General features: G+C 39.6%; 1 protein-coding gene across 1 annotated transcript in view; it reads left to right on the top strand.

Annotated features, from left to right (window-relative positions):
- The first annotated feature begins 441 nt into the window (after window positions 1–441).
- LOC121924165 (stonin-1-like) overlaps window positions 442–12,970 on the top strand; it is a 72,345-nt gene continuing 59,816 nt past the window's right edge. The window contains 4 exon segments of the mRNA XM_042455331.1: window positions 442–502; window positions 2,971–4,590; window positions 4,592–4,943; window positions 12,291–12,493. Coding sequence (XP_042311265.1) covers window positions 3,022–4,590; window positions 4,592–4,943; window positions 12,291–12,493 — 2,124 coding nt within the window. The 5' untranslated portion in view covers window positions 442–502; window positions 2,971–3,021.

The following is a 12,970-nucleotide window of genomic DNA, read 5'->3' as shown; positions in this document are numbered from 1 at the left end:
TCCAACAGCTCTTACTGTCAGGAAGTTCCTCCTAATGTTTAGGTGGAATCTCTTTTCCCGTAGCTTGCATCCATTGTTCCGTGTTCTAATCTCTGGAGCAGCTGAAAACAAGCTGAAAACAAGAAGAAGAGCCCTCCTCCCGACCACCATCTTGAGGGGAGAGAAGCAGAGTCATGATGTGTTTGTTATGTATTGTTAATCTGATATTGGAAACCGCTTTGATCGTCCACGGAAAAGTGGTATACTAATAAAGCTTATTATTATTATTATTATTATTATTATTATTATCCTCAATGTGGCATCCCTTCAATTATTTAAACAGGGCTATAATATCACCTCTTAACCGTCTCTTCTCCAGACTAAACATACCCAGCTCCCTAAGTCTCTCCTCATAGGATATGCTTTCCAGACCTTTCATCATTTTGGTCGCCCTCCTTTGGATATGCTCCAGCTTGTCAACATCCTTTCTGAGTTGTGCCCAGAACTGGACACAGTATTCCAGGTGAGGCCTGACCAAAGCAGAATACAGTAGTGCTATTACTTCCCTTGATTTAGACACTATACTTCTGTGTATGCAGCCTAGAATATCCCATTGGCTGCCGCATTACACTGTTGACTGATGTTCAACTTTTGGTCTGAGTTAGTGAAAACTGCATGATTAGCAATGAATATAACGTTATATAGTATATTATTCTAAAATCAAGATGTTTGGACAGTATGCCAAACCTGAATCTAGTGACATTATGTGAGTACATCAATCAATAAAATGACCCACTGATTTCTGTACACATATTTAATTGAATGCTTAGTCACTAACATATTAAAATTGCAGTTGTATGTATGCAAATTATTGGGGATGGCGCAATACAACTCAGGGGACATAGTCATTTAGTCTTTTTTTTAAAGGTAGACACTAAGTATTACCATATGTCTGTTTTCAATCTGACAAGTAAATGATACCTATAATTTTGTTGACCAGCATAGAAATAAACAACCTATGAAGAGATTTGTTTTTGGAAAATTCTGTTCTGCTGGGTTTGTTGTTTTAAATACAAATGCTTGGCAGCTTGCATCCCCCCCCCCTTCGAATTAGTTACAAAAAGAATAATCCAAGAAGCATTTGCTCTGGAATAATCTAACTACAGATGTTGAGACCTCCTTTTTATTAAAACCCTGAAGTCATTTACTAAACAATTTTGTTCCACTCAATATCCCATTCCTTTCTTGCATTGCATTTTGTAAAATATTGTGATGTACATTATTGCCGTTACCTCAACGAATAGAGTCTGTCTTGAATTTTACCTGAACAATTGGATAAACCAAGGAAAAGGTTGTAATTTTGAACATGTTTCTGTTGTTAATTACAAAATTCAAAACGTTTCAGACTTGTCACACAACAGGTAACTGTATTTTATTTAATGTGAATTGTGATGTTCATGTCTGAAAAGCTGCAGATCTTTAATGTTTAATTGTGCCACTTGGCCTAGACAGAAGGAAAGGAAAAATGCTTGTATTTTGTGTCTTTAATAAAAAAAAAATCGTACCAAAGGCAGAAATAACATGGAAATAATAGGGTTAATCTCCCACACCAAAAAAGAGGGCAGTTCAACATGATTCAGTAAATGTTTTATTCAAAACTAACTGTATACACATGTGAGACGAAACAATAAGATCAAGTAACTCTTGCATAAGTAAACAAAACATTTTGGACCTTCTAGAGATCACTTGAATGCTTCTTCCAAAATGCACCCAGGGATGACTCCCCCCATCATCCTCTACTTTCCTGTGATTTCCATCTTTGTTGTCACACATGTGTCATTTTCTAACAGCTAGAGTAGAATCTTTGCTCTTTCCCAATCCAAGCTTTATTTCATTATTTGTTGTAGACATACTGTTGAAATATGACACCAGAAGTCTGTTTTCACCCCTCCATCATCATCTTCCCAGTACTGATTCTGCTAAAAAAAAACCACCCTTTCAACTAGATGGAGGATGAGGAAGAAATGAATGGTGGTGGGAAGGCCTAAGCTTTTGTAAAAGGGAACTTCGCTGTCAGAGATGTTATTAACCAGGGCATGCTTGTAATGTTGTTATAACATTTTTCTGCATGTGTCTTTCTGCTCAGCTTGTTGTTGTTGTTATGTGCTTTCATGATGGTTCTGACTTATGGCACCCCAAAAGTGCTTTTCATGGGGGGGGGGGGGTTGGCATGTTTTGTTCAAAGGAAGTTTGTCATTGCCTTCCCCTGAGGCTGAGAGAGTGTGACTTGCCCAAGATCACCCATTGGTTTTCATGGCCACTACACCACACTGCTCAGTGTATTCAGACTGCTCACACTGCTATCACTAGAGAAATCCATGGCCTGCAGAAGGTGTTAATGGAAAAACACATGATTCAGTGACAAAAAGGACAACTTATATAATCCGAATAATACAAATAAAGAAGACAAATTAGTTTTGTTTGTATGTCTAGTGAAATAACAAGCTTTGATATTGCATCCCTGGTTATCTGTGTCCATCACTGCTTTAAACAGGTAATTCAGGGAAGAGAGAATACTTGTCTTCTCCTTGTTCAAATCCCAGGTAGTGATTTTTAGAAATATCTGTGTATGAAATAGAGGATATTGTTTGTTTTCAAACAGGACTCCCCACTTTTTTGCTGACACTTTGAAAAATTCCTTTTGTTGTCTGTTTTGTGCATTATGTTGCCAGTGGTAGAATCCAGCTGTCTTGATGTTGAGGGAAATTAGGAACTTGTACATGTGTCTATTCTATATGTTTAAACTTGTTTCATGATTATAACTATAGACCCCTGTGAGTGTTCTAACTTGGAAATTGTCTAGTCTCTTCACAGTCACTTTCTTTAGTTGTTTGATGGCTTGAAATTTTTTTAATGTATAGTGTAGACATGTCCTTATAAAGTTGATAGGCTTTTTTCTAACTATTACTTTTCCTTTTATTTTTTAAATAGATGATTTGCAAGTGAAGCTTCTGCTGAGTTTCTCCAGCTAGCTGCCACAAGATGTTTAGCCCAAGTCATGCAAACTGGGTAACTTTTGAAGATGAACCTCTCTTCCAGTCTCCTCAAAAGGCAGGAGGAGGTCATAATGTGTGCAGAACAAATGGCCTTAACCTCCATCTGCCTAAGATGCATGATTCTTCAAGCCAGTCATCTTCATCTAGCAATATTTCTCTTTCGTCTCCTGTAAATGACTATTACTTTATTCCTGGCCCTCCTAGTAACTCTCCACTCTGTACACCCACCAAAGACTACCCTGCAAGCCCTTGCTTTCCAAAATCAGGATCACACCTTCTTTATCCTATTCCAGAGCTGTCATCCAGCATTAATGTCCTTTTAGCTGGTCCACCGTCTCCTATACTGGATGATGTATCTCAAACTGAGCATCACTCAGAGACCTCTGCACCTAAACCAGCAGATGATACAAATGTTATTCAAGACAACTTGAAGAAATTGGAAGATTGCTCAGAGTCTCAAACATTTTTCCAGTATGTTCACAATGACTGTGCTTTTTCTAGCCCATTTTGGACAGAGAATTTACCTGGTGTGTCTTCATTTAACACTGGTATGTTAAATCCCAGAAAGGATTCAGATCTTGAAAAAGACTGTTGCTCTTTGAAAGAAAAAGAAAGTTTGCCTAATCAGAAAAGCCTCAATCAGGGATCCTTCAACTATATTTGTGAAAGGCTTGAGCACTTGCAAACTGGTTCTTCAGCTAATGAAAGGACTTTGACTACAATACCATGCATTTATACTGGAGATGGAATTTCTTCATTCATTCCGCATACCCTCTTCAGCATCCAGAGAAAAGATGGCTGGCCTTTCATGTTGAGGATTCCTGAAAAGAAAAATATGATGTCATCAAGGCAGTGGGGACCTATATATCTTAGGGTTTTACCTGGAGGAATCCTACAAATGTATTACGAAAAGGGACTTGAGAAACCCTTCAAAGAATTCCAGCTGCAGCCATTTTGCAAACTTTCAGAACCAAAACTAGAGAACTGCAGCATCTCTGGGAGAATCCATACCGTGAAGATTGAATATGTGTCATACACAGAGAAAAAGAAGTACCATCCTAAAGCTGAGGTAATTCACGAACTGGAGATAGAACAGATGCTGAAGCTAGGAACTACTGATTACAATGATCTCACAGACTTCATGATGATAGTCGAGGAGGAGTTAATGAAGCTTCCTGCTCCTTCAAAACCAAAGAGACATTATGAAGAACAAAAGATAATCTTGGAGGTAGTAGACAACTTTTGGGGAAGGATCACTAAAGCAGAAGCAAAGCTGGTTGAAAGTTCTGTCATCACTCATATTTATTGCTTGGCTTTTGTCAATGGAAACTTTGAGTGCTTTTTGACACTAAATGACTTGGAGCTTCAAAGAAGAGATGAGGATTATTTTGAGAAGGACACTGAAAAGAAATGGATTGAAATCCTTGACTATCATTTCCATCAATGTGTAAAAAACCAAGAATTTGATCAGTCAAGGATAATTAAATTTACTCCTACAGATGGTTGTAGGCTAGAATTAATGCGTTTCAGGACGAGATATAATGGACCTGACCTTCCCTTTTTTTGTCAAAGCTTTGGTAGTAGTTCAGGGAGCTTATGTTGAACTGCAGGCTTTCATAAACATGTCTTCTTCTGCTCTTGCTTCAGTACATTCACATTGCATGAAACACTGTGAAAGTATTATGGTACACTTCCCTGTTCCGCCACAGTGGATCAAAACTCTTTGGACCATGAACCTCCAAAGGCAGAAGTCCCTGAAAGCAAAAATGAACAGAAGAGCATGTCTTGGCTCCTTAACTGAAATTGAATCTGACTCAGTAATACAGGTTTCCATCGGAACAGCCAAATATGAAAGTGCATATAGAGCCATTGTGTGGAAGATTGACAGACTCCCAGATAAATACACAAGTAAATATTTGAATATTTCTTTGAAATAGTATAACATTGTACTGTACTGGAAGGGGATTGCATTTTCTCATAGAAGCTTAGTAGTACAAAACCAGTAGGTTATAAATAAAAGATTCAGTGATCAGATAAATTAAAAATATATGACACAGTGCCTGTAAATTTGAATATCCTTTGATCTTACTGCATTTAATTGAGAAATGTGTGTCAATGCAACATCAGCCTAACAAATCAGATTTTAGAGATGTCATTAAGCCTGCTTTGCACATTCAATTTCCTTAAGAGGCACCATCATATTTAAAAACATTGATTCTTGCATAAATTACGCTTTTGCTTTTTAAAAATACCCCTCCCCCCCGAACACCCTTCAGTCTACAGATAAGAGATTTTTAATTAATGCCTAAGTATAATATATATTGGTCACAATATTAAAAACAATTTTTCTAGGGCCAACATTATGAAATATTTTGGAAACATACTCTCTTTTCATTTGGGACATCCATATAAATGTGACATTACCTTCCTGTAATAACATGTGCCTCTCAATCCTCAAAAGTACTGTATATACTCGTCTATAAGTCTAAAAATTTATACCCCAAAATTGACTCCAAAATTCCAGGTCAACTTATTTACGGGTCAGTACGGTTAATGTGATAGCAGCTCTTTCAGATTTCCCCATGTGGTGGAAGATAGTTTCTTTTTGTTTTGAGTCAAACAGAAAGAATCCTGAGTCATTAATTGCTGTTAGACAAACGGAGTCCTCTCTTGCCTCTACTGGCCATCACTATCTGGGTGAAGGCTGAAAGGTGAAACAAATGCTGAATCAAAAAAACCTCAATTAGAGTCTCTCTTGATGTGCACACACATACACACACTGAAGGAGCCTCCAAGTTTTACCCTTGATTTATCCATGGGTCATAGCAAAATCCATAATTTTGGCCCTAAAACCTGCCCTTGACTTATACTTGAGGTTGAGTTATAGTCGAGGATATACATGGTACATAAAAGATGTTTAATGTAAGATCATGGAAAAATGTTATGAAATTGTAGGAAGCACTTCTGTTGTTCTTGGAAGTGAAAATGCAGAGAAGGGCTTCTTTAACTCATCTTTTCCACTAATGTGAGGCATGGGGAAACATATCTAACCATATAACAATTCTTCTTTGTTCTTATGTTACATATTTGGATATACAACCCCTCCTGGGGAGTAGAAATTATATTCTGTGAGGATATGCAAACCTGTGCTATGTTTACTTATGCTCCATAATTATGCTTTTGTTAGTCATTGGGAAGGGATAAAGATGTATGTGTGGCAGTTAAAATTGTATACCTTGCTTTGTATTAGGAGCCTTTCATTCAGTAATCTGGGACTAATCTGGTTGCAATGATAAAGCTCAATGTGGACCTAATTAGTGCCTGCCTCTGGCCTAAGAACAGGAACTATAAGAGTAATTTGTTTTATTGAAAAACAAAATTTAGATGGAATATCTGGGTTGTGGTTCAGAACTGAGAAGTGGTTTGGGCTGCAGCATATAGCTGAGACTTTTTCCACCTTAACTACTGGCATAGCATCTGTCTACCAAAAGAGAGCAGCATTGCTATATAGTTAGATAGCTGTGTTGCCAGACTTCCTTGTGGTTCTGGGATTCTGCTAAGTCTGTTGCAGTTGACATGCTAGCTTTGCTCAGAAAAGAATTGTCCTCTAGTACTCTGCTAGTTGGACTAGCTAATATGTGCCAGTACTGGAATATCCTCAGTGACAAGAGAAGGCCTCCAGTTATACTTCTGTTCACTGATGTTTCATTAAAGGTATGTCCAGTGTAGCGGAAGCACTTAAACTTGTTCTCATAGACAAATTTGTGATTACTTTTTTACTTGACTGATGGGGGAAGTTGCATAGTTTAGTAGTTGAACTTGGAGTGAGCATTGTTTGTGGTCCTGTCTAATCTTGTCTGCTTCAGCATACATTTTGTCAAGACCTTAGCAATGGGAAAAAGCCTTCATTTGGTAGTCTCTGTAGCCGATCACAGCATGCTGTCAAGAAACTGACCGTCACATTTTTCATGTAGCAATCAGGGGCAGTTTGGTTACGTGGTGTACATTGTTGTAGCCAAGTATTTCAGCCTATGAAGGAATAAACTTGTCGCAAGCTGATGCTCTGCAGATATTTAAGACTACAACTCCTGTTATCTTTGACTGTTGACTATGCTGGTTATGACTATTAGGTTATGCTGGTTATGCGTCTCAGCATCGACAGGGGTAGTGTGACCCAGTTGGTGCTCTTAGACCTCTCAGCGGCTTTCGATACGATAGATCACGGCATCCTCCTGGACCACTTGGGGGGATTAGGTATCGGAGACACTGCATTGCAGTGGTTCCGGTCCTTCCTCTCAGGCAGGTCCCAGAGGGTGCTGCTCGGGGACAGTAACTCCAGAAAGAGGGAGCTCCTTTGTGGGGTCCCTCAGGGAGCTATTTTTGTCCCCAATGTTATTTAACATCTATATGAAGCCGCTGGGTGAGATCATACGGAGTTATGGTGCTGGGTGTTATCAGTACGCTGACGACACCCAAATCTATTTCTCCATGTCTTGTTTGTCGGCCTCGAATTCTAATGGCATCTCTTCTCTCAATGAATGTCTTTGGGCGGTAATGGGCTGGATGAGGAAAAACAGATTGAAGCTGAATCCAAACAAGATGGAGGTGCTCATGGTAGCGGCCCCGAAACCAAGAATTGGGTTGCATCCACCAGTCCTGGATGGGATCACACTCTCCTCCAGTGACTGTGTTCGCAGTCTGGGGGTGCTCCTTGACTCGTCGCTCCTGATGACAAATCAGGTGAATGCGACGGTCAGGAGCGCCTGTTATCAGCTTCGGCTGATACGCCAGCTGTGCCCTTTTCTGGAAGTAAGGGATCTTGAGACTGTTGTGCACGTGCTGTTAACCTCACGCCTTGATTTCTGTAATGTGCTCTACATGGGGCTACCCTTGTGCCTGGTTCGGAAATTACAGCTGGTTCAAAACATGGCAGCCAGGCTTGTGTCAGGAACATCTAGAAGGGACCACATCACTCCGGTTCTGAGGTCCCTCCACTGGCTGCCTATTGGTTTCTGGGCCCAGTACAAGGTGTTGGTTATTACCTTTAAAGCCCTAAATGGCTTGGGTCCAAGCTATCTCAGAGACCACCTTTTCCCATACAATCCTCCACGCGCCCTCCCGTCCTCTGGGAGGAACTTGTTGCAGCCTCAAAAATCGAGGTTTGTGGCGACCTCCCGGAGGGCTTTTTCTGCTGTCGCCCCCAGGCTCTGGAACGACCTGCCGGACGAGATCCGTCAATATCTTTGGACAGCTTCAAAATGGCTGTCAAGATGGATCTCTTCAGGCAGGCCTTCCCAGGCTAAAATATCCCGGCCTCAGGATCTCCCTCCTCCTCAGTAATTTTTCTTTTTCTTTTCTTTAGAACTGAAGTTGCAGTGGTTTATTGGTTGGTATTATTTTGTTTAATTTATTGTTGTTCTAACTAGTTATTGTGGTTTTAATTTAGATATGCGGTTTAATAACTTTTTAAGGGGGAGGGAATATATTGTTTTTATGCTGTATGTTATTTTAATGTTGTAAACCGCCCAGATTGGTTCGCCACAGGGCAGTATATAAATAAAAATTTATTATTATATTATTATTAATAGTCAAAAACATCTAGAGGTTAGGGAAGGCTTGCAGAAAGAGCTACACAATGTGATACAGTTCCATCCTCGTTTCTGATTAGCGTCCCCATTTTAAAAGAAGATATTCATTGTATTGCTTATATATCTCATTACTTCAAAAGAAAAAAAGATAACAAAATGGCATAAAACTTGAAAAATTATTCTCAGATTAGCTCAAAAGACCCTTATCAAATAAGAACAAGAACATGACTTGTTGAAAATATGACTATTATACTCCTGAAAAGTAACTTCTCATTTGTTATTTCTAAAATGTATTTTTATCATGCACTGATTAAAGAATAGCACCTTGTTGCAGGTGCTTGTTATATTCCAGCTCTGATTTGAAGGGATGTTTTAAAGAATGTTAGGTAGTAGTGCTCATGAATATTTATTTTCTGGGATTTCTTGGTGGTGGTTCTCCATATCAGTTCTTGGAACCCCACTGACTGCCAGAGCAGCTAGAACCATTGTTTAAAGAAATAAATGTGGGATTTGTCTAGCGTTTTCCTATATGCTCACAGATTCTTACTTGTATTATCTTAGTTTTTAATAGATATTTGCATTACCCTGTTCCAAATTAAAGAAGCTAAGACTAAAGAGTGTTTATGAAATGGAACAGTGATTTATATATAATTATATAAAACAGAATTAGGAAGTTGGTAGCACTTGTGTGTTGTGCTTCGCTCCCACCAAACCCAGGCATTGAACAAGCTTTATGAGAGTTTTAGTCCAGCAACAAATGGAGGACCAGAGGTTCTTCACTCCTGATATGAAGTAATAAGAGTTTGGTTGTGTTGTGTTTGTTGTTGTGTGCTTCCAAGTCATTTTCAGCTTAAGATGACCCTAAGGAGAACCTACCATGGTTTAGTTTGTCTTTTGCCAAGTTTTGTTCAGAAGGGGTTTGCCATTGTTGTGTACACAGGGCTATTGTCCAAGTAACTGACTGATCGTGCAACCACTTATAGATTAGCATATATCCTCTACTATAAGTTGACCTCATGTATAAGTGGAGGGCAAGATTGGGTGCCAAAATTATGGATTTTATTATAGCCCATGGATAAGTCAAGGGCAAAAGTTAGGGGCATGTAACAATGGATCTAAAGGATGAAGCAAAGGAAAACAATGCCAGAATTCCAGCAGGCATAACTGTGCTCACACTAAAGGATGAGAGAGTAGAGGTGGCTCCGTACACTTGCTTTTCACCAGGTGATAGTTCCTTTTTTTTTTTTAAGAGTTAAAGTACAGTACTTACTTTGACCCATCGACTCTGAGTCGACTCAGAGTTTTGGAGTCAATTTTTTCCCACCAAACCCATATAAGTAAAGCTTTACGCAGGTAATTTAGGAGGTTATCACATTATCTTTGCTCCCAGCAAAGGAGACATGGGATGTCTCTTTTTTCCCCTCCCAGTGTGGTGATCCCCTACCTTTCTTATACCCAAATATATTGCCCTTCTTGCTCAAAGCCATTGCTTCAGGTCCTAGTCTCTGGAGCAGCAGAAAAAAAAGCTTGCTCCCTCCTCAATATGACATCCCTTCAAATATTTGAACAGGGCTATCATATCACCTCTTAATCTTCTCTTCTCCAGGATAAACATCCCCAGCTCCATGCCCTACGAGGAACGACTTAGGGAGCTGGGGATGTTTAGCCTGGAGAAGAGAAGATTAAGAGGTGATATGATAGCCCTGTTGAAATAATTGAAGGGATGTCATATTGAGGAGGGAGCAAGCTTGTTTTCTGCTGCTCCAGAGACTAGGATCCGAAGCAATGGATGCAAACTGCAGGAAAAGAGATTCCACCTCAACATTAGGAGGAATTTCCTGACAGTAAGGGCTGTTTGACAGTGGAACAAACTCCCTCGGAGTGTAGTGGAGTCTCCTTCCTTGGAGGTCTTCAAGCAGAGGCTGGATGGTCATCTGTCGGGGATGCTTTGATTGTGATTTCCTGCATGGCAGGGGGTTGGACTGGATGGCCCATGTGGTCTCTTCCAACTCTATGATTCTAAGTTTTAATTTCATTCTGGTTTTAGATTTTGGGGGATTCCACAAATACTTGATATAATCCTTAACCCACAGTTTTAAATAAACCCCACCAGATTCAGTTGAATACATGAGTGTCTTCACTGAATCTCTGCAACAAAATATCTTCTTCTTGGTGACTATTGATATCAAATCCTATTTTTGGTTTCAGATTTTCAGACATCCTGGCCAAAATTTATATACATTGGCAAAGAGCTGGGATGAAGGTCCTTCAAATAATTTTCAGTAAAGTTGTTCCTCAGGGCTGCCTTTTATTTATTTGTGTTTATTACACACTAAAGGAGTAATTGCTTTGAAAGCTTTCTTGTTGCTTTTTTGCTAGGTCCCTTCTTGCCATAGAGCAGAATAATAAAATTTGTTTCACAGAATAAATGAGTTTCATATGTTTTAATCATTGTAATGATTACAATTGCTCTCACTTTTAAATGGTATGGCTGTTAGATGCCTGAAAGTCAGTTATATTGATGAAAGGCCAATACACCTGCTTCTCAGCTAACCTTATTTGTAGGCAACAAACTTTTAAAAAACATGGAAAATCAGGAAGGAAGAGGTATGTTGACTATATAAACTCAGTGTTATATGTAAACTGACTAATTGTTGCAAAGTGGAGACAAGGGCCTCTCTATTTATCCCTAGCCTATTTTTTTTAAGCAGTAAGGAAATTAAGGCCCTGTACAGATGGGCCAAAAGCAGCGTGGTGCTGCTGAAACTAGGGTTCGGGAGCATGCAGCAACCACACGCTTCCAAACCCTAGTATGTACAGGTGCCACCATGACTGCGCGGCCCCCGCCCACACATGATGCAAGCACAGTACAGCGTCCATACATTGCTGCGCTTGTGTCACTGATGTGCCACAGTGTGCTAATGGTGCACTTGTGGGGTCGTGTGCGCACTCCTAAAAGAACCCGATTTTTCCAGGTTCTTTTAGGTGCAGAGGGATGTTACGTGGTTTGGCTGTTCCTCAGGAACAGAACGGGGTGGTTACAGACCGCCCTTTGAGGGCTGTCTGTACATCCCCTAATTCTGCAGCAGAATAAAGATACAAACTGATCAGTGCATACTCCACTTAGCTGTATTTCTGAATGTATAGATATGTACTCATTCCGTGGTGTAGTGGTTTGAGTGTTGGACTATGACCCATGGGACAAGGTTTAGAATCACCACTCAGCCATGGAAACTGACTGGGTGACCTTGGGTAAGTCACACTCTCTCAGCCTCAGAGGAAGGCAATGACAAAACTTTTCCGAACAAATCTTGCCAAGAAACCCCTGTGCTAGGTTCACCTTAAGGTAGCCATAAGTTGGGAACAAGTTGAAGGCACAGAACAAGAACAACAACAACAACCTCATTGATTGCTTCCATTTCTGACAAGTAGATCAGTTCTGTGTCAGAGTGAAGGGATTTGGTAGGAATTACTGTTGGAGAAGGAATAGTAAATGTTTTCATGTAGTATACAATTGTATATAGATCAGACATGGACTGCTTTCCTCTCTTACTCTTACTTTCCTTTCTTATGATGATTGTCATTGTTAAATTCAGAGCTCCTGTGAACTGATTGTGTTTGTAAAGCTTACATTTTCTCTCCCCTGCTCCTGCTGTTTCTTCCCCAGGTCCAGATCATCCACACAGTTTGTCTTACAAACTGGAACTTGGGTCAGATCAGGAAATTCCCTCTGATTGGTATCCCTATGCCACAGTACAGTTTGTTGTGCTTGATGCATGCCCCTCTGGAACAGAAGTAAAATCACTGGGCATTGAGAATGATGTGCAGCCTCAAAAACATGTGATCCAGAAAGCATATTATAATTGCCAGGTAATATTATTGTTTTCCTGATTTTTTTTACCTAATGAAGTGTTTCAACCAATCATATTTAACTCATTTCCTTATTTTTTTCTTAATCAAGGCAAATATATGATAAAGAAAACTGGCACATGTGGAGGGTACCAGGCTAGGCAAGGCAAAAGTAGACTGATGCAGTAGAGTATGTAATTTTTTTTCTTGAAAGTAATATGGAATTTGTTGTGTTTTTGAACTACAAGCAGACATGGCTCCTCTTCTGCTATTGTTTCGAAGCAGATAGTTACTGGTTCTGCAGTTCTGGGAACATGACATTGGCATATAAAATAATAAAACTGGCATATAATATAGCAGTAGCAATAGTACTTTACATTTATATACTGCTTCATAATGAACTAATCACACTTTAAGCAGCTTACAATGTGTTAGCCAGTTGCCTCCAACAAGCTATGTGTTCATTTTACTGACCTACGAAAGGATGGAAAGCTGAGC

Source organism: Sceloporus undulatus, chromosome 1 (assembly GCF_019175285.1).
Source record: "Sceloporus undulatus isolate JIND9_A2432 ecotype Alabama chromosome 1, SceUnd_v1.1, whole genome shotgun sequence".
In the NCBI taxonomy this organism is placed as follows: Eukaryota; Metazoa; Chordata; class Lepidosauria; order Squamata; family Phrynosomatidae; genus Sceloporus; species Sceloporus undulatus.
The sequence above is the reverse complement of the archived record's forward strand: the minus strand, read 5'-3'. Positions and strand labels throughout refer to the sequence as shown.